We start from the raw sequence: 22,502 nt of genomic DNA on the forward strand, positions 1-22,502 counted from the left end.
TAATTATTGAATTTGTTTGACGTCAGTATATCTTGAATTCTCCCATTCCCCCATGACAACGATTGACATACTTTGTCAAACCCCTTCCCTTCACTAATTTTGTTGAGATAATTAATGGATGTCCCCAAACGTATATATGACATTAATGATTGAATTGATTTTACTAAAAAGATATAGGGGAGACCGGTGCTAGTTGGCTCGGTTTTTACTCTATGAGCACTGTAGCCCTAATAGCACATTTTTTTGAAAATACTAAAGTGTAGTCTCAAAGAGTATGAATTTGGGTAACTTATAAAATTTGCATTCAGTTACAAAAAATTCTTAGTGTCTTCCCGGGTCCTCAAAAAAAAAAAATTGCTAAAAAAGTTGCTAAAAAATTTTTTTTTGTAAGAATAAATTTTTTCAATATCGTTAAAAATTAAAATCAAAAATATGCAAAAGATAGACGCAGTTAGTCAACTCACCCCTGCGGCCAACTAGCCCCGGTCTCCCCAAATCAATTTCAGTTGCAATCTTTCATTTAATGCAAATCTTTCATTTAATGGCATACAAGTTGCATGAATACCATATCCTAAAATCATTAAAAATTATTATGAAAAAAAAGTTTTTTCATGATTTCAAAAATGTTATCAGTCCAGTTTTTTGTAATTGCAGGAGCGGATTTTTCTTCCACTGAAAAACTAGTAGGGGAGAGGTAGAATTTGAAGTTAGCCACGGCTACCTTTGGGAAGAATTTAATAATGTAATAACTACAAAGCGTAAGTTTATTACTTATTATTATTCAGCATATTAAATTTATTTGTGTGTGCTTTGTCACAACGGGTTTGTTTAAAGCTGTTCAAATGAAACTTAATGCAAACTTAAGTGTAAACAAACGGAAAAATCACGTTTTAAAAAGATTATTTTCGATTTTGCGAGTGAATTCCTATTATATAAAAATGAATGAATACAAAATTTTTGATTTTTTAAAAAGTTCAGGTAAAATTTTCATCGTTTTCTTTTTATTAGTTTATTATTAAATTGTGAAGTATTGTTTTTTTTTTATTGTTATTAAAGATCAATCTCGAATACTGTTGATAATTCTAAACCAAAAGTTAAACATGGAAATTTTATCAAATTTATGGAATAAAGGTGATCGTTTAAAATTATTTTCTTCATTTAAAAAGAAACATTTATACACAATTAAATATTTATAAACAATTATCATATTGTTTTTAAGATTCATTAATTTTTTTTTTCCAAAATGTCTTGGTCGACTTGTCTGTTTTAATTTTAAGTAATCACGAACATGCTTAATTTTTCCGCATCGTAGTTTATTTTATGGTAAATAATACAGGAAATGATGTAAACTATTAAAAGTTTTATTATAAATTTTTTTTTTTTTTTTTTAACAATTACGGAGTTCCTGGGTATACTTTGTACTATTATTTAAAATCATCCTCTTTGTATGATTTTAATGATTATACAAGATGTTAAATTGTTATAGTCAACAAATATTGAAACAAATAAAAATAAATAACATTATTTTTAAATTTTTTTGACATGTTTAATCAATCACAATTAACATCATCAAATCTAATGACAAAATATTTTATAATTTTATTATGCATAAAAGTTTTTATTTGGTCACATTAAAATTACTAAAAAATGTTGCTAATATAGTAACATTTCTAGAGTAATTAAATTTTAATTTGACCAAATAAAAGCTTTTGTAGTAACTATAATAACATGAAATAGAATAAATAATTACAGGATATAAAAAAACATAAATATATAGAGTTGTGAAATATATAAGTTATATCAAGGGACTAAAAGTAAAACACTTAGTAAAATTCTTGCAACATTAACATTACAAACATATGCCTGTTACAAGTATTAAACCAAATTTTGTATTAAATAAGCAATTTTTTTAATAAATAAACAGATTGCTTGTCCAAAAAACAAAAGCTGATGTCAAAAAAATAAAAAAAAAATTAAAAATTTCAAAAGTCATTAGGATAGAGCATCTTAATCTCAAGATAAAGATAATCTTAAGATAAACCATCTTTTAATCTTGTTAAAGAAGAAAAAATTTGGTATTTCTAAGCCTGTGATAAAATGTAAGCTTGTTAGGTTAAAAAATTGACTAAAGAGTTTGTCAGTCCTGGAGGAATTGTTTTGACTCTCTGCATTGTTTACAATTCTGTCAACTCATCACCAGTATTTATGTCTATATCAAAATATATACCAACTGATGCTTTCATGCTTTTTATAAAGCACCATATTAGTTTTCTGTTGATCTCTCAGATGCTTTGGTTAATTTAAAAGTAGTTTTCTCAAGCTTTTTTTTTATTTCTTTGATTTAGTAAAAGTTCATACTCAAGTAAATAATTGGAATGCCAGAAAAGCTTAATTATTTTTTTGAGAAGCTTAATTATTAAAAGTTCTCGGAAATTGTAATTGAATAAAAAAATAATGCTGCATAAATTCTTTAACAGTCAGAAGTTTGTCAAAAGTTAATTATTTTAATTAATTGGACAAGTCTGTAATTTATTTTGGTTTTAAAAATTTAAATTTATAAATTTAATCTGTAAAACATATAAAGTTTGTAGATGTAGTTTGTGTAAATTAGCAAATTTTGTCAATTAAACTTTTACCATTAATTGTCAAAAGCTAAACTAGATAACAAAAGAAGGCTACAATGAAAAAATGTTTTGTCTCTCTTCTACTTCCTAATACTTTACATCTACCTTATATATAGTCAATTACAATGAAGGTAAATGTTTTTCTTAAAAGTCATTCCATATGAAATCATTCATACCATGTCACCCTTACATCTTAGAAATTGTTATTTTTTTACTTTATTTGCAGTTCATAATAAGTAAATAAGAATTGTAAAATTTTTGATTAAAAATACAGATTCGTTCTTGTAATATTGTCATTTGAATTTAAAGTGTCTGAGTAAGTGTCTGAGTATCTTGTTTAAATTTCAATAAAAGTTGAGCAAGAGCAATGGATTCTATCATTGCTAGAAAAAATGTTTAAAACTCATTTTAGCAGGCATTAATGAAAATAATTATCAAAGTGATGAGTTTTCAAGAATGTTTTTAGAGGTTAAATAAATGTGATCTTTTTGTAAAGCAAAGAATTAGTACCTGTTTGAAGTTATTTTAGGAGAAAATTGACGAAACTCAAGCATAATTTAAAAAAATATATTTAGGTAGTACAACAGTCCCTGGCACAAAAATATATCATTGTTTTATTTCATTTTTTTGAAAACAGTAATTTATAAAAACACTTGCTTTGATACACTGAAATATTTGACATTTTTCTGAAGATAAAAAAAATTAGAAATAAAGAATATTTTGTTGCATATTTATAAAATGAATTATATCGTATATTTTTGTAATGGATTTTGTGATGCCCAAAAAAATATGAGTGCTGGGTGTTCAATTTCAAAGTTATATCCCTAATTTTTATATCCATAAGAATATCATATTGTATGTATTTTTAGAATTAAAAGTAGTTAAAAATGCCTATAGAAATTTTTTCGTTACTTTTTTTGTTTTTATTTTTTCAAGTCTGTGGTAGAGGTTAGGACTTCTCTCCTTCCATTCCACCCCCACCCATCCTCATTATGCCCATGACTATATAATTCCTAAACCAGTCAATAAGTATTTCTGTAAAGAAGTTTTTTTAAAGTTTTTTGAAGTAGTGCAACTTATCTAAAAGATTGAAAACTCTGTTATAAAACCCCTAATTTAAGTATGGTAATTGTAATTCTTGGATGGTAATCATCCTAGTGTTAGTATCACAGTAGAAAAACTCAGTCTTGATGTGCAAACATAGAATTTTGCTATGAAGCATTTTTTTTTTTTTTAATTTTAAACTCTTTCATAATGTTATATTTAGATGGAATATTTAAATAAAGTTTAAACAGTATGGATAACAAGCAAATTACAAAAGTTTATTAGATTAATGAGTAAGATATTTACAAATCAAGTTGAGATCTGAAACAAATTAGTCTTTCTTTACTTAAAAAAAATTTTTTCTAGCTGTTTTTAAAGTGTCTTGTGATGGTGCTTCAAATTATTTATACGATTCACAATCACTAGAAGGCTTCAAGGAGTGTTTGTAAGTAAAATATTTTTATGACAGCAAATGTATTTTATTAAAGTTATGTATTCTATTATTTGTGACTGTGTCTTTCAATAATCTCATAATTGAGATCTATTTAAATTTAAGTAAGAGTAGGAGGAAATATTTATTGAATTATTAAAAGAAAGAGAGTTTTGGTTTATATCTTTTTTTTTTGGTTACATAATTTTTATTTGTTCTCAAAATAGCACCTTCCCCTTTAACTTTAGCAAACATATTTTGACTTTTAAGTCAAAATATGTTTGCTACATGGTTTTATTATTAACTGTTCAGATTATTCTTTTGATAGGTTACACAGTATTTATTTTGTAGACCTTGATCAATATTAGAAGTTTTTCTGTCTAAACTTTTGAATATCATTAGAGTTAAGAATTTATAACAAATAAAACTTAAGAAATTGAGCTCAAAACGTATATCATGACCCTATCATTTTTCTAGACCATGTAAAGACTAAAAGTTTGCTAGGGGCTATTCTAGACTCTTTTCGACAGCATTAAGCGTATTAGGGCGAGTAAAAAAAGTATAGCTCATTACTTTTTAGCTACCCCAATATCAGGCTTTGACAATAATGATGCGCGACATCCTGTCAAAGCCAGATATTGAAAAATGTTTTATTTAAATTTTTTCTGTAGAAATATATTTTTTATAATAAATTTAAACATTTGATCTATTTTTTCATCTTTTTCTAAAAATCTTTTAAAAGATTTTTTTTTTTAGTTACTTTAAACTAGTATCACGGTACTAAAATTTCAGTATTCGGTACCAATACCTATCAAAATACTTGGTACCATATTCGGTACCTAAATGAAGGAAGAATTATACTGACAACAAACTAAATTGTGAGCGTTCATTGTGCACAACATCATAGATTTGCATTTTAGCAAAAACTTGTATTTTTTGTATTTTTAGTTTGTTTTTTTTTAAACTTTCTGAATAAAGTATATAAAGATATTTTCTGATGTAAATATTTTCGATTAATAGACTCTTTAATTTTTTAAAATTCTTTTAAAATTTTTTAAGTTTATTTTTTTTTTGTTGTATGTAAATTGCATTACAAAATTTTTGTTATTTTACACAAAAAAAAAAGAAATATTGCAAAAAACAATTTTTAGTAAATGACTTAAGTAAATCTCCTATCTATCAGAGCTAGGAATTTCCAAAAACTCCCAAAGTTAAGCTGTACATCAAGTGTCCAGAGTTATCTGCCATCCGGAGCTACAATATATTGTTATATAATATATTGTTTACCACCAGAAGAGCGATGTATCAACTAATGTTTATGTTAATTCATATTAATATATGAATCAAATATGATTATTTGATTCATATATTGATATACCTAGTTTTTATGTAAACTAAAAACTTTTTATTAATTAGATTCATTTCTTTTATAATATTTATTAAAAAAAAAGCTTTGTTTCATACTTTAATTCACTGGTTTTAAAACTAGTATTTGTGAATGAGGTATTATTGGATGGTATCGGTTACATGTTTTGAGGGTGGTTCCAGACAACTTAATTCATTTATATATTAAAAATGACCAACTTTTTAAATGTAAATGTTAATACATTTAATGTAATACACAAAGCAATAATAGTAAATCATTTAATTCCAATAAAAAGACCTAATATTTGACAAAACTGTTTTTAAAGTAATACCGCCAAAAAGTGTTTTTAAATAGTACCGCCAAAAAAAAGGCAACCCTGGATCACAAGCAAGTTAATGAAGCTAATTAGACTAAAAAAGAGCTCTGGTACAAAAATGCAAACTCAATGTGGAAAAATGCAGCACACATCATGGAGTATACAAATGTCAAAAAGTAGGTTAAGAAAAACAGCAAACAAGGATTACATGTCTATGAGTCAGAGCTAGCTAACGACAAGCACAATCCAAAAAGACTATTTGCATATATTAATAGTAAACGGATAGTAAGCAATCCATTTTATCAGCCTTAACCTCAGATTCAAATAAAATGAGCAGTGATGGAATAATGAAAGCAAACATTCTCAACAACTAATTTCAATCAGTTTTTTCAAAGGAACCACTGACTTAGCCACTAAAACCTTTTGCATCTAAAACAAATGTTTTAACTTCGGATATAACAATTGACCAACACATTGTTCTCAAACACCTAAATATGCTTGGTGGAAATAAATCGATGTGCAATAATAACATAAGTCCGTTTGTTTTAAAAGCATGTGCCACATCAATGGCAGTTCCGCTAACTTTGATTTTTCAACTTTCAATAAAATCTGGAAAGGTTCCATTATCTTGGCTCAGAGCTAATGTTACACCTATTTATAAAAAAGGTAGCAGAACAGATCTAGCCAATTTCAGGCCAATATCGCTCGCTTCTGTTCCATGCGAACTTATGGAAAAAATAGTTAGACAAGTCATAATTGATCATTTGGTAAATAACAAATTGCTTTCCAAAACTCAACATGGTTTTGTTTCAAAAAAGACTTGCATCACAAATCTTTTAGAAACAATGGACTTTTTGACTCATGGCAAATCAAAGAAAAAACCAGTTGACTTAATTTTTCTTGACTTTGCAAAGACATTCGATAAAGTTTCGCATGTAAGGTTGCTGGAAAAGCTTGAAATGTATAGTATAAATGGCAATCTTCTTAACAAACTGCAAGCAGTGTTATACTTGGAGATTCAAAATCTGACTGGATTGATGTAACTAGCGGGGCTCCCCAAGGTTCTGTGTTAGGACCATTGTCTCTTTGTCATTGTCATAGGCTCTTTGTCATATTTGTTAGTGACCTGCCAATTCATGTCAAATCAGCCATTTGCAAAATGTATGCAGATGACACAAAGCTCATGAAAGTTGTTGAAAATGATGAAGACCGAACAAGTTTACAATCCAATCTAGACAAGATTGTTAAATGAACGCAAACCTGGCTAATGGAGTTAAATGTAAAAAAATGTAAAGTTATGCATGTAAACTCTGGAACAGTAAAGTTTGATTATATAATGGATGAAATCAAAAATGATGGTACAACCAATAGTCACAAATTCCGAAAAAGATCTCGGAATTCTAATCTCCGAGAATTTTAAAGCACCCAGAGCTCAACATCGAATCAGATTTCATTGTGAGATTATCAGGAATTGCAAAATCGGACAAGTTTTTTAACAACCATCTAGTCAATGATTGGAATGCTTTGCCAGATAATGTCATCGAGGCAACATCAGTTGATAAATTTAAACAACTACTAGACAGTTTTCAGTCATCGTAGTTACTATAGCTCATCATTTACCGTTAATGCCACACAAAAGTGGCCAACATACGAGTTGGGTATAGATGCGTATACTCAGCTGATGATGAGTTTGACAAGGCTGTGGCTTTGTGTAACTTAATTAACTAACTAAAGTGTTTATTTTCATTAGTAAAAAGCTAATGTTTATATTTGTAAATGATGACATTTTTATTCCCATTCCTAGTACATTCATTAGTACATGTGTACAATCTATTTTCCCCTTAAGTGACTTTGAAAAACGTCAGCATCTTATTGAAGAATGTCAATCCTAAAAAAAATTTCTAAATTGGGTAAATTTCATTTTAATAACAGTAATAATAACAATGATAATTTTAACATAAAAAAAAAGCTAATATAAATTTTTGTAAAACAAATAATTCTAAAATAAACACATCTTGAACTTTTTCGTTAAAATCAGGATACCTATTTTTTAAATGTTTTAGGGTAATTCCACATAAAAGTGGGACAGTCATTTCAGTCACTCTTTGGATTTTCTTTAAATTTTAACCAGTGGTATGAATTAATGAAACATGAAAAATTGTAAAATATGGGCTCCCAAATCAAAATGGTTTAAAAGTTATGACGTTTTGAAATTTAGCCTAAAATGTTCCTTTTTTTACCAAATCCGCCATTATGGATTTTGTAGTATTACTTTTTAATGAATAATTTAAGATCTAGTGGAAGAATGCGGCTAAAAAATGGTACCTGACCATTTTTGAGGGTGCTGAATTCAAAAATATTGAGAAAATATTGAAATTTAAATTTTTTGATAGTTATTTTCTGATTTTAAAATAGTCAGTCAAATTTTTTGTTCTGTTACCATGGGTTGCGCTTTGATTAACTCCCAGAGTTGCTCAAGTCTTATGGATTCAATTTATTTTTCAAATAAAGTGTTAGATTTTTTGCTATCATTATAAAAAAGATGGTTTTGATTATTTGAAGCATAATAAAGAAATGTCATTTTGAAATTTAGACAAAAAAAATTATAGTGATACTTTTTGTGTGAATAATTTAAGTTCTAGAGAAAGAATATGACTGAAAATTGGTACCTGACCATTTTTAAAGGTGTTAAATACAAAGATGAAGAGAAAATAATCCAATTCTTAATATTTGAGAATAATTTTTTAATTTTCAAATATCAATAGTAAAGTTTTTGTTTCGTAACAATGGTTTACATTTCACTTATTTCTGGAGTTGCCTTACTCTAAATGTGAAATAAGAGGTCTTAGAAAAGTATAGGGCTCTTAAAGAAAATAAAAAAATTATATTGCTTTGCATAACTTGTCTATTTATAACTAATATTTTCAAAAGTATACATAGAAATATAATTTGCAATACATCACAGTGAAAGTATAATTTTGTTATTTATTAGTTATAATAATTTAACTTAACATAATTACTTAATGTCTAATAATTAAGTATTGTTTCAAAATATTGGTTGCTTGCTCAAATTTAAGGTTGCATGCTCAATTGTTGTGTTAAAAAAGGAGAAACTAAAACGCCAATTTTTTTGAAAAATAGTAAAAATCCTGCTTTATTGAAAAAAGTTCAAAAGTAGAATTAAAAAGGAATAATCCAATATTACTAAAATTTTGATATCATTTAAATAATGAAAGTAAAATATTTTTAAAAATAAAAAGTTGATATCATTTAAATAATGAAAGTAAAATATTTTCACTTTCACTCTTTCACGGACAAGATAAAAGCTGTTCAAATAGAGTTTCATCTTCTTTTGAGATGTGGTACTGATGCCCAGAAGATGTTAACTGTGTTTTAATAAGGGAAATGACATTCATTCTTGGCACCCAACAATTATTATCCCGCTTTGGCCAGTAGTACGACCGACTTCTATAATGTGGATGCATAAACTTTACCATAAAATCATCATTTTCTTTATCAACTTCAGCAATCATACCAAGCCAGTAAAATTTGTTGTATTTGCAAAATAGGTACTGTGACATAACATAGTCAATTTTGATAGTTTCATATTTTTGTCTATTGAGGAAGTCAAATGTAGAGCAAAATCATTATCATCTGATACCCTTTTCATTTTTATAATTGAATGAGAAGAAGGTATAAGTTGATGGAAACTTCTTGTCCCAGGAATAGTGGTTACTATTAAAAGTCTAACAGTAAGTTTGTTTCTAAGTAGCTCCATTTCTTCAGCATTGACGTACACAAACATAATCCCACTGACTTTTGCTTAAGAAGACAGTATTCCACCTGTGGTTGTACTCTGCAAACTAGTAGTTGAAACAAGCCTTTTAACAGTGCCACCTATTCCATCGCAAGGAGATATGCCATGGCTTGTTGCAAAGAAATTCCAAATGCAATGAACAGAAAAATCTTGAGCATGGTGACATAAATTGTAAAAATGTTTGCAATTTTTATACTGCACTGCACAGCCATCCAAAAAATAATAAATTTTTGTAATTGTGGGACAAAGATGAGTTTTAATATGATTAATAGTTTTGTGTATAACTTTATTGATAAATTCAACATCATGATTCAAATCATCTGAAATGACACAAAAAGAAGATATTTCCAATTTCACTTTCTCTTTGTAGATGACAACTGGATAAAGAGAACATTGACTCTTGCTCCAATGGTAACTTTGTATCTCATCTTGTACTACAAAAGTGTGATTCGCTGCAAAATCTGCCAGTCCAATAGCCTCATCAATACTAATTGTTTCTTTGAGATGTTTCAGATAGCTAGATTGTGATTTTGCTATAAATGAATGAGAAGTAATTTTATCAAATTTTTCACACAGGAGCTCTATGAATTCATTTAATGGAAGTTTTATTGTTAGTAGTTCAGTTCTATCTGTTGTTGTCCACTGTTTAAAATTCACTGACTATTTATTTTTATCACGGTCATATTGCTCTTTTGGATCATCATTTTGTATGAAATACTGCTGGAAATAATTTTGGGCAGCTTGTATGCCAGGAGAACTATTGCATTGGTGAATCATGCACTCTTTCGATTTTCTGCTGCAAACAATCTTTTCAATGATTTTATGGTAAGATGTTTCAAGGCTTACAACACTCAACATTAATTTAACATTTTGGTGTATTGTTGTTTCGTGTAACTAAATCAGTTTCAGTGACATCCAGAGTAATTGCAAGTTTCTTAATAACTGCTTTTTCAACTTGCCTTATATTTCTCGTTCCAAGGGAAGGCTTGTTAGAAGTTTGGGTAAATGAACTTTTAGAGGAGACACTTCAAGTTCACACAAAGTACTGTTAAGCAATAATCTTGCTGATTCTAGTATAATTTCTTTTTCTATATTGTCTTTAAGTAATTTTATCTCCAACTTCAGGTAATTTTATCTCCAACATCTGATCTTTCTTGGAAACCAAATATCAAATCGATTGCAAAATTAGCATCTGCGAAGGTTGCATCTCTTTATCGAGCTTGACACTTTCTAACTCTGGATTCTATTCTCTATCTTTATAAATCTCAAATCCGGCCTTGTATGGAATACTGTTGCCATATCTGGGGCGGATCTTCTAATGATGCACTTTCTCTTTTAGACAAGGTGCAAAAATGCATTGTAAACATTGTTGGACCTGCTCTTGCAGCCAACCTCCAACCATTATCAGATTGTCGTAATGTTGATTCTTTTTCTCTTTTCTACAGATTATAATGGACACTTTTCTACAGACTATAATGGACACTGCTCATAAGAGCTAGCGTCTCTTGTGCCATCTACTAAAATTCATTCTCTTGTTTCAATTAAGTCTCATTCTTTTCCTGTGACTGTTCCTAAGTGCTCGAAAAACTCTTACTCCTCTAGTTTTTTTCCTCGAACATCAGCTCTTTGGAATTCGCTTCCTTCATCTTGCTTTCCTGATTCATATAATTTGCAATCCTTTAAGTCGTCTGTCAATCGTTATCCTGCTCTACAATCTTCATCTTTTCTCTTCCAGTAATTTCTAACTCTAATTAGTTGTTGCTTGCAGCCTTGTTGGAAGCGAAGATATTTTAAAAAAAAACACTTTTTCTTCTGATTCTTCACTTGATGCTAATTAATGTCTGCATTGTAGACAAAGCTTTTCACCTGGTACTACAAATTTGCCTTTACTGCATAGGTACTTTGCTGTATCCAAGTTGATTTCACGAAGACTGCTTAAAAAAAAGTAAGAACTCTTTTAATATGGATAAAAATGTTAATAAAACCATTTAAAGTTTGAAGTTGTATGGCATTTAATAGTGCACTTTCAGAAGTCAGCTAAAAGCAAAGTTAAATATAGCTAAAATAGAATTTTGCCGAGAATTTTATTATTGTAACTCACAACACTTTCACAAATAGTTGTAATTACTATAAATACCTTTTATAACTTTTTTATGAGTATTAAATGGATTGCAGCACCGTGTTAATTTAGTTGCATAATACTTTAAATAAATATGTTTATGATGGAGACAAGCTGTTGATTTGAAATTGATTATTGATAGCCCAGTCCTTCACATTAATATTTCTCTTTCTTATTCAGGGATATCTTCAAAAGATTTGATTCCAAGCAATCATGTATATGTTGTAAGATGACATTCGCTTTCTAGCTTGATTCCAATGGAGCACTGTTGACTGTTTGCCACTGAATTACCAAATAAGACTCAATAATTATTTAATCTAAAATTAAAATTCAAAACTATATTTGTATGACATACCTGGCATTAAAAAACTATATTTATACATCACAGCAGATGTCACAAAGCTATATTTTTACATGACATATCACTTCACAAAACTTTATTTATGTATCAAAACCAACCTTAATAAACTGTTTTTACACATCACAACTGAATCCATAAGAGTCAGGAAACTCCAGGAGTTAGAGAAAATGTTGTTTTATGGTAAAGTAATTATTGACCATTTTGAATTAAAAAGTAGAAATCAAACATTTTGAATTAGGTCATTTTCTTTTCTACTTTAGATTCAGCATCTTCAAAAAAAGTCAGGTACCAATTTTCAGTCAGTTTCTTCCATGAAAACTTAAATTATTTACACATAAATTTTTGCTAAAAAATCTTTGATAGAGAATTTGAGTTCAAATAAGGAATTTTTTATATGAGCTTAAAAATGACATATCTAATTTATTCTTCAAGAAACCAAAACCATCTTTTTTATAGAGATAGCCTAGGATCACCTACTTCATTGGGAAAAAAATTGAATCCATGAGACTTGGGCAACTCTGAGATTTAATGAAAGCGCAACCCATAATAACAGAACAAAAAGTTTGACTGACCATTTTAAAATCAAAAAATAATCATCAAAAAATTTTAATTTCATTATTTTCTCTACATTTTTGAATTCAGCACATTCAAAGATGATCAGGTATCAATTTTTAACCACATTTTTCCACTAGATCTTAAATTATTCATTAAAAAGTACTACTACAAAGTCCATAATGGCAGATGTGGAAAAAAATAAGGCATTTTAGGCTGAATTTTTAAATGTCATAACATTTGAACCGTTTGGATTCGGGAGCTCAAACTTTACATTTTTTCATGTTAAATTGATAGGTACCACTGGTTGAAATTTGAAAGAAATCTGAGAGGGTGACTGAAAAATTTCAACTTTTTGTCCCACTTTTACATGGAAATACCCTTTATGAGATTAGAATTATTTCAACTTTTTGTAATAGAGACTCTCCTATATCGTTTGCATGCTGGCATATTTTTGTCAGCAAACAAGAAATACTTCCATAAATTGCTTTTGACACGCTTTCTTTTTTATATGTTATTCTTCAAGTTTCCATTTTTAATTATGTTTTTAGTTTTTACTTAAACGCTTTGTAAACTCCATTCTCCATTTAGATTTTTGACAATTTTTGTGCGGAAGGTACTTTAACTGCAAGTCATCTTTATTTTATACACTATTAAATCTTTATTTTATGTTAATAACGCTTTACTTATAGACAATAATTCTTAAAATTATCTGAATCACAATATTTACTCATGTAAAAGTAAAAATTAGCTCATTAAAAATGCACTCAGAGTATTATTATTTTCAGCCTGCATTAATATTACCGCAGAGTATTACCGCATTACAGCCATTTTCAAGTCACCTTTCAAATAACTAAACATAAACAATGTGGTCTATTTTTTTCTGTATATCTTTACAATTATTATATTTAACTAATAGTTTTAATTGTGTTAAAATAAGTCATTATTTAATACTCATACAACGGTTTTAAAATAAGTCATTCTTTATTACTCATTTTATCAGTTAAAGTTTTTTTTATTTATTCTTGCAAAATTTGCAGAAACATATAGAATTAGCAAATTTATCATTTTATTTTGCAAAGAAATACATGCAATGAATGTATAAGAAAAAATGCTTTGAATAAATAATTTTTTTTCATCCTTAAGGAACATCTTTAAAATAGTTGTCTATATATATATATATATATATATATATATATATATATATATATATATATATATATATATATATATATATACATTTAAACAACTTTAAAATGTATTCTACAAAATAGAGTTCTCAATGTTCTTAAAAGAACAGAGCAATTGTAAATTAGTAGAAAATCACTTAACAAAATTTTTTTTCATTTAACACTGTGTTTTAGCAATAAAGACTCATCAGAAATGAATGATCAAATTATATATATATATATATATATATATATATATATATATATATATATATATATATATATATATATATATATATATATATATATATATAAAAGAGTGTCCCAAAAAACAACATTTTTGAAAAATATGCGCAGAGACCCCCTTAATGTGTTCTATCTAATACAAAAATGCTAGATTTAAAATTTTTTTGAATAAAAAATATTTTAAGGGGTCCCTCAAGACCCTCGAAAATGAGTCCCTAATATTTTCAAAAAAAAGTTTTTTAAAAGTATGTCAACCTGGTACTCAAATGAAGCAAAATTATATAAAAATTTCAAAAATAATATTTAATTTGGAAAAATTTTAACTTATCAAAATTGTCATAAAAATACATAAAAAATACATTTTTTTTTTTTTTGTTAAAAAACGTAATTTTTCATGTAATAAAACCAAAAACAACAATTCTATATTTGAAATCTATATTATTTTTGAAATTTTATATAATTTTTTATATAATTTAATTAAATTTTTATATAATTTCAATATATATATATATATATATATATATATATATATATATATATATATATATATATATATATATATATAGTGTAATTATATATAGTTTTACATTATAATTAATTGAAAATAACTAAAAAGTATATATAAATATACTTTATTTATAAATATAAAGAATGAAAAATATACTTATTTTTTATTCTTTAAAAGTTGTTTTACATATTTTTCATAGTACTTTGTATAAAATGTAAACATAGTAAACCTTTGTTAAAAATTTTAAAAGAAAGAATAAAATCAGAAACGAAAGCCAGGCTTTAATGTCTTCGTAACTTCACTTAAAATTTTAATGAAAATTATAAGAAAACAATTTTATAAAATTCACAAAAAAAACTACTCTATTACAGTTATGTGAGTAAATGTGATTCATTACTTTCCACCTCTGGAAATCAAAACAGCTAGCAAATATGGGCAATTTTTTCAAAGCAAAAATCTTTTTTAAATTTAGAATTATAGCTTTCATTGTGCTATTTCCAGAAAGAAACTCGAGTTGTTTGCCAGAGGTGGATCTAATAAACAGAAAGGGGGGGGGGGGGGTAATCAAAGGGAAAGGGGAGGGGTTAATTAAAGGGAAATAGGAGGGGTTCTGGTATTTTAGATATAAATTAGTTGATTTCCATTAACCAGTTAGGTGTTTGCATTCATTTAGTCAATTCAAGAAAATACAGAATAGATATTTTAAGGTAGGCAGATTTTAATAGAATTGGGTTATCAGGACTTCGTGATCCAGATTTTGGTTTGCTTAATTGAGTGGAAATATTATTGTAACTAAAGATTTGAGGTTTGCAGGTTATGATTGCAAATCTTAATCTGCAAAGATTGCAGATTGATCTACATATACACTAGTTTGAGAAATTGTGTATATTTCTTTCTATTCAAACATGGAAATGTTTTGTTTTTTAATAAGTTTTCAGAAATTGATTTAAAGATTTTTCACATTGTTCTGCTTAGTCCTAAAAATTGTTGTCTAATGAGTAATGTTTGTCATAATGGGTTTTTCTTTTGATGATTTATCCTGTATGCTTCCGTATGACAACCAACCTTTTTAATTTTTGATGTTTATTCCTTCATATTAAATATAGGGTGTCACATGGTTTGTCATAGTGTCATGGTTTAGAGTTACTAAGAGATTAAAGTATTCAGAGGTTGGCACACATCTTAAGCGCATAATAGCGCATAAAAATTATAATACATGCAGATTAGATACAGCTTAAGTAAGTTTTTAAGGTCAGGTAAGCATAATCAGACATTTATATGCATATAAATATTTTCTTTTTTATGATGTTCAAATATACTGAGTGAATATATTAATGGATGCTTTTGATGAAATTTTTTTGTTCTTTTAAGCTTATTTTTTTAATTTTTTATTAGTCTTAACCCAGATGTACTATGTGGCGATTTTGATTCTATTAGAGATTGTGTAAAAGATTATTTCCAAAGGAAGGTTGTTCATTTTTTTAAATTTTAAACTGCTGAAGTGAAATGTTTAGATTATGTATTAATAGATATTTTTTATTTAGAATTGCATTGTGAAATCTTTAGATGACCAAAATGACACAGATTTTACAAAAGGAACATTGTTTGGAATTCAATGTTGCCATGAAAAAAATATTCAGGTTCTTAAAATTTTTGATAAATTAATAGTATTGAATGCAAATGACGTTCTAAATCTTTATTAAATAAGTAGTCTTGCAATAAAAAACAAGTAAAAACAAACTCAAGAAATTCATTTTTTGTCATTCTGATTAATCTATTTCTATGTAACATTTTAATACAAATATTTGGGGAAAAAATAGATATACGAAAGTTCAAAATAAAAGTTATAAAATGGTTGTGATTTTATTATTTATATATATATATATATATATATATATATATATATATATATATATATATATATATATATATATATATATATATATATATATATATGTACAATCCTCGGAATCAGCAAAAATGAGGTCCTCAAACTATTAGAGGTCGACATCAGGTCGGCAAAAAAAAAATTTATGCAAAGGGGTTACCATAAAACATTAAAACAAGGTCTGCAATTTTTGCCGACTTCAAACATGTATATATATGTATGTGTAAATAATATATATATATATATATATATATATATATGTATATATATATATATATATATATATATATATATATATATATATATATATATATATATATATATATATATATATATATATATATATATATAGCAGTCTTCTCCGTTTAGCCAGCGCTTTCGTGCTTAAGTCTTTTTGCACTCGCCCACACGCCCGCAAAAACTTTGGCATAAGTGCTTGCCAAAAATATATTTTGTTCATTAAATAATTTTTTGACAAATTGTGAAAACACTTTTTTGTATGAATTATTTTGTTTAGAATTTAAATAAAACATTTGTTGAGCAGTTTTTAATGTTACTATTTTATTTAGTAAAATGTAATAATTTTCTTTCTTTGCCTGTTTCTTTTAATTATTTCTTTTAATTATTTATCTAGAGTTGAAATAAAACATTAGTCTTAACGTTTTTATTTTATTATTTTTTGTTTAATATTTATAAAAAACTTTTTTTTTTTAATTTTTCGCCGTTTTTATTTTGTTACTTTATCTAAAATTTAAATAAAATTTAAAATGTTCGTTGTTTTTTTTTATTCTTTTATTTATATTTTTTTTATTTAGAATCTAAATAAAACGTTTTTTCTCTAACTATTTCTCTAATTATTTCAGTACGATTTGATTGTTGCATATCCAGCTATTGGAGGGCGTTCTGATCATACTTTTTCTAGCATTAATACCCTATATTTGGTTGATGATAAGAAGACTTTGTATATAATGTCAGATACAGACATAATGTGTCTATTAAAGCCTGTATGTATTTCTTGTATTTTATTATTTCTTGTGATATAAAAAATTGTTTTTACCATAGATGAGTTTTTTCCAGTAATTCCCGGAATTCCATAAATTCACTTAAAACTCTTTTAAGTTTCCGGAAATTTCCATAAAATTATATAAAATTTTAAATATGACTATGTTTGCATTTTAAGCAACTTTCTATAACTGAAATTTTCACAAGATCAATTATCGCCATAACTTTATTTTGTAAAAAAAAATTTGTAAGGAATTTTAATTCATTCAAATTAACTATTAAAATATTAGAAAATCATTTTTGTAAGAAGTATATTGATGTAAATTCCGTTTTAAAAGTTTACAAAAGTTTTTGTTGTCAATAATTTTTATAAAGAAGAAAACGTCGAGTATATGTAAAAAGTTCTTGTTATTGCGAAAACTATAAAATGCAAGTTCAAAGTTTATCTGACATTGATGAGATCGACAAAAATATTTAACAAGTTTTGCCAGAATTGGCTTCATGAGAAAGATTATAATGAAAAGAATAAAAGATAGAAAAAGCTGGAGCAGTAAGTTTATTTCCTAACTGAATACTAAAATTTATAAGTGTATCATAATTATATATTATTTGATTTGATGTTTTAGATATGATGTACAATATGTAGTTAATACTTTTATTATGAAAGTAAAAAATCTTAACTCAGCCACTTAAAATCTAAAATACATTGTCAAATCAACGCAATATTTAAGTCAAACAAAGCTATACCGTTGCCATTTTTTACTAATTTAAAAAAAACAGATACATATTTATTGCCATACGGAACTCCAGATAAATGCATTTTGGCAGTAATTACACAAATAGATTAAAACCTACCATTTAAACTATTGTAAGTTTTAATGACTTGACATCAAATGTAGAAGCTCTGGTACTTGCATTTATTTGTAAATACTATCTTCCATTAACTTTACCATCCCATATGATTGAATACGAAGAGGAAATGTCTAAAGTTTCTTATAGCATATTTTTGCGACAAAGCTAAAATGTTGTATTAAAACACTATGCGTCATTATTGCTTGTTACGATAAATGCCGAAAGTCTTTTTAATGCTGTTATTCATTTATTTATAAAAGACACAACTCAATAAAGTAATCTAGATTTCAATTTATCAGATTCTACCAATTTTAACAAATGTTTTTAACGACCGTTTTTAACAGTTGTTTTACTATAATTTCAATAGGATTTAATATGCTTATATAGGTTTTATACTATGGTGAGAAATAAATGAAAACCTAAATTTTACAAATCTAAATTTACAAGATATTTTAGATGCCAACAATTTTTAAAGTCTTATTACACTGAAAGTTTTTATTCTTATCAGTGACTAATTTTTTTTTTTCTGATTTTTCACATACAACACTCCAAAGCAAAGGGTTTTCACATTGGTGGCTGTCTGTTTTAGATTGCACTCTTCTTATGCTTGAGATGATGCCTGCTTTCACCTAAATTTATTTTTCCCTGTTATCAAAATAGGACCTCTCTCTGTATAAAATGATAATAAAAAATTTTTATAGAGGCTACCAAATGAAAGTAAAAAGCTACTAGAAAAAATAAAATGTAAAATGCAGCAGAAAAAGCTAACAAAACAAGTTGCAGGAAAAAAAAGCTAGAATTATTAGTTTCATGACGTCGGAAAAAAAAAAAAATTTTCTATTCAATGAAACATTACTTTATATTAATTTGTACTTTAAAAGTAAATAAATTATCACGCTTTGCAGGTTTGTGATGGGATGTTTTCAGATGGTTTATTTGATTTCAGAGAATTTTAGACAAACATAATTATTCAGTTTTTAACTATTTTTTTATCCCTTTACCAACTTTCCAGAATTTACCCGCATACCTTCGCCAATTTGTTGATCTAAAATTTTACCGGGATTTTCATGAAAAAAAATTAACGGGATTTTCATAAAGTTAAAAACTCAACGCGGTTAATGCATGTACTGGAAAATACACGAATTTTGCGTTTTTATAATAAGGTTATGTTTCGCTGCATTTTTTTAACCCGAATAATTTTTAGAAAAAAAAGTTTTTTTTTCTCCTAGCGCTTTAGTTTGTCTAAAATCAAATAAAGTTAAATTTTTTTTTAATTACTCAAGTTTAGATATAAAATTTTGCTTTATAGTTGATGGACCATATCTTGGTATAAAATAGTGCTGCTCTCAATGAAGATAAAACATTAAACTGAGAAAACAACTTTTTCAAACAAGTTTTAAGTTATATGTTTAATTTCTAACCAGTCATATGTCTGCAAACATATTAAAGGTCGAAAAAAATTAGTTATTTCTAGTTTAAAATCTGTTTTTTCCGTTTTATATGAAAGTTTTTATTAGTATGAGTGTGAAGAACACACAAATTGACTTACGACTAGTTAGACTTTTAAAGTTAAACCTCTTAAGGTTTATTTAAAAGTCTAAGCTCAAAATTCAAACATTACTGTGATATGAGCCATCCCTATTTTATAATGCCATAAAACTATTCAACTAAAATTCCGGTCTTTAAATTATCATAGATTAATATATATTTTTTATTTGAATATACATATTTTTTATTTTTTTGTAGAAAATATATATACACATTTTCATACTCCATTGCAAAAGATATGTTAAGTTTTAAACAATATATATAGATATTGTTTAAACTTAACATATCTTTTAAAACTTAAAATATCATATTGTTTAAAAACAAATGTTGCAGACCGGAAAAAAAATATGTTTGTTATCACCGAGAACAAACAAGACAAAAAAGTTTGAGAACTTGCATTAACGGCGTTAAGTATGTTATTCACATTACTTTTTATTTAATAGGTTTTATAAAAATATAAAATATAGATTTAATAGGTTTTATAAAAATATAAAATATAGATTTAATAGGTTTTATAACTAAAGTAAATTAATTTTTATAACATTCATTTTCAAATCTTTTACAGGGAAAAAATTTAATTAAAAAACACAGTGACCATCAAAAAGCAATGTGTGGTCTTATACCAATAGGATGTCCAATTTCTCATGTTACATCAACTGGCTTAAAATACAATATTAGTAAGTTTTTTTTTATTTCTTGTTTAATTATTTCAAAATACAGGGTTTCCCACCTCATTTCGACATTGTATCATTCAATTTTGACACTGTTGCGTCACATTTCGACAATTTACATATTATTTTGAACAAAAATTTTCATATTTTAAGATGAAAATTTTTGTTAAATATTAATGTGTTGTATTTAATTAGACTAATAAAATTATTAATGTGGCTATTTTTTTTAATTCTAAAATAATTCAAGTGGATACTGAACTTATGAATGCGGTTTTAAAAATAGTTTTTTGGATATACATAAACTATATATGTAAAGTATATCATGTGAATATTAATCATTTCAAGTTACCAAAATGATTGTTTTTAATTGCCATATTAATTATTTTTTTAATATTTGTCTCTTTATTGCAAATATACAATCAGTGTTCATCGTAAAAATTTAAACATCTTTTTCGATGTTTATAAACATCAATGCTGGATCAAAAGATCAATAATAAAAACCGTTTAAGGATAATTGAATCTTATTTCAACATAAATTCACCATCATAAACTACAAATATTCTTGGATTTGAACAAATCACAGCCTATTCAATCATTAAAAGATATAAAAATGATTTGCTGTTAGAACAGCTTTTTTATTTTATTTTGTCTTTTTTTAAATATTTTATTTGTCTAATATTAGCAAAATTAACTATTAATGGAATTGTTGGATTTTAGATAATGTTTCCATAAAGCTGCTGTTGTCCAAAATGAGATACATATTCTCCCATTTTAAATCTTATTAAAAAAATGTTTTCTGAATGGAAACAATTTTTCAAAAGATGTTTGTCTAAAACTGAAAAGAAACTAGGTAAAATATTCAAAATGGTGCATTGAATATTACACAAATATATAGCACAAATTGCTATAATTATTTTAGTTTCATAGGATTATCTTTCAGCGTTCAAAATTTATGACCATATAAAATTTGAAAACCCGTCAAATTGAGGGGGGTTTTAACTTTATATGGTCATAATTTTTAAACGCTGAAAGATAATATGAAATTTAAAATTTATCTATGAATTGAGTTGAGAATAGCAAAAAAATTATTTTATTAACTTGTTGCTAAGTGAAATGACTTCTTTGATTGAAGAGAATCTTGCTAAATGAATTGACTTCTTTGATAATAACATGGCTCAAAATGTTTTAAAGTTTTTTCCACCTAATTAAGAGTTAGTTAAAACAGTTGTTTATTTAAAATTATAATTATCAGTTTTTAGTAGCAGACATTTGTAGCCGAATAATGTAGCTGACATTTTGTGTTATTTTTGTGTTGATTAAATGAATGATAAATACATAAAAAAAAGCTATTGCTGACATTTTTTTTCGTTGTTGTTATTTTGGATATCATTAAAAAAAAATTAAGCGAAAGAGGATCCTGGAATTCATAATTTTTTTGTTAAAAGTCCTGGAAAAAATTCAACAAATGTTCTTGAAAAATATAAATATTGTCCCTGAATGTCCGGGTTTTCAATTTTCTTTTTCTGGTGGAAACCCTGATTAATAATTTAAGTATTAACGACCTTAACTTTTTAACTTTAAATTTAGTTACAAAAACTTGTTTTTTTCAGATGATGCTTGCTTGTCATTTGGAGGATTAGTCAGTACCTCAAATTCTTTAGACGAAGAAAATGAATACGTAATGGTTATTACTTCGCATAAATTACTTTTCACAGTAACACATAAAAAAGATTAGTAGTAAATTACTGTTCACATTAAAGAAAAAAATGATTTAAAAATTCACTTATATTAAATTCACCTGAAGAAAAAATTAAAATGTTTTCGACCTCCGTTGTTAATTAAAGCTGGGAGATATTCTTGCTTGTGAAATTTTTCTAAAATTTTTTTTTTTTTTGCAATTTAGCCCTCTTACCTTTCAATATTTATTATTGTAGATCTTTAAACCAATAAACAACGATGGCGTTTCGCCATATAGACATCATAAATTAT

The 22,502-nt window shown here is 26.4% G+C and overlaps 1 protein-coding gene across 3 annotated transcripts; it reads left to right on the plus strand.

The window, feature by feature from the left end:
• The first annotated feature begins 650 nt into the window (after window positions 1–650).
• LOC100210270 (thiamin pyrophosphokinase 1) lies at window positions 651–22,291 on the plus strand. Of its 3 annotated transcripts, none has more exons than XM_065810683.1 (8): window positions 651–758; window positions 1,057–1,131; window positions 4,035–4,113; window positions 15,948–16,020; window positions 16,097–16,192; window positions 17,304–17,444; window positions 20,408–20,519; window positions 22,124–22,291. In XM_065810683.1, exons 2-8 carry the CDS (start codon window positions 1,101–1,103, stop codon window positions 22,246–22,248), a joined length of 657 nt encoding a protein of 218 aa, XP_065666755.1. In that variant the 5' UTR covers window positions 651–758; window positions 1,057–1,100; the 3' UTR covers window positions 22,249–22,291. The 3 variants fall into 3 exon arrangements, with proteins under 3 accessions (XP_065666755.1, XP_065666754.1, XP_065666756.1); XM_065810682.1 differs by lacking the exon at window positions 651–758 and adding an exon at window positions 782–978; XM_065810684.1 differs by lacking the exons at window positions 651–758; window positions 1,057–1,131 and adding an exon at window positions 3,880–3,961.
• The last annotated feature ends 211 nt before the right edge of the window (window positions 22,292–22,502 follow it).

This window comes from Hydra vulgaris, chromosome 11 (assembly GCF_038396675.1).
Source record: "Hydra vulgaris chromosome 11, alternate assembly HydraT2T_AEP".
NCBI lineage: Eukaryota > Metazoa > Cnidaria > Hydrozoa > Anthoathecata > Hydridae > Hydra > Hydra vulgaris.

Excerpts from the sequence above, each read along its gene's own strand:
- LOC100210270 (XM_065810682.1), top strand. The coding sequence starts at position 843 with ATGAAACTTAATGCAAACTTAAGTGTAAACAAACGGAAAAATCACGTT. Across the intron at positions 1,132-4,034 it reads ATCAAATTTATGGAATAAAG|CTGTTTTTAAAGTGTCTTGT; the intron begins GTGATCGTTTAA and ends AATTTTTTCTAG. Across the intron at positions 16,021-16,096 it reads AAGATTATTTCCAAAGGAAG|AATTGCATTGTGAAATCTTT; the intron begins GTTGTTCATTTT and ends TTTTTTATTTAG.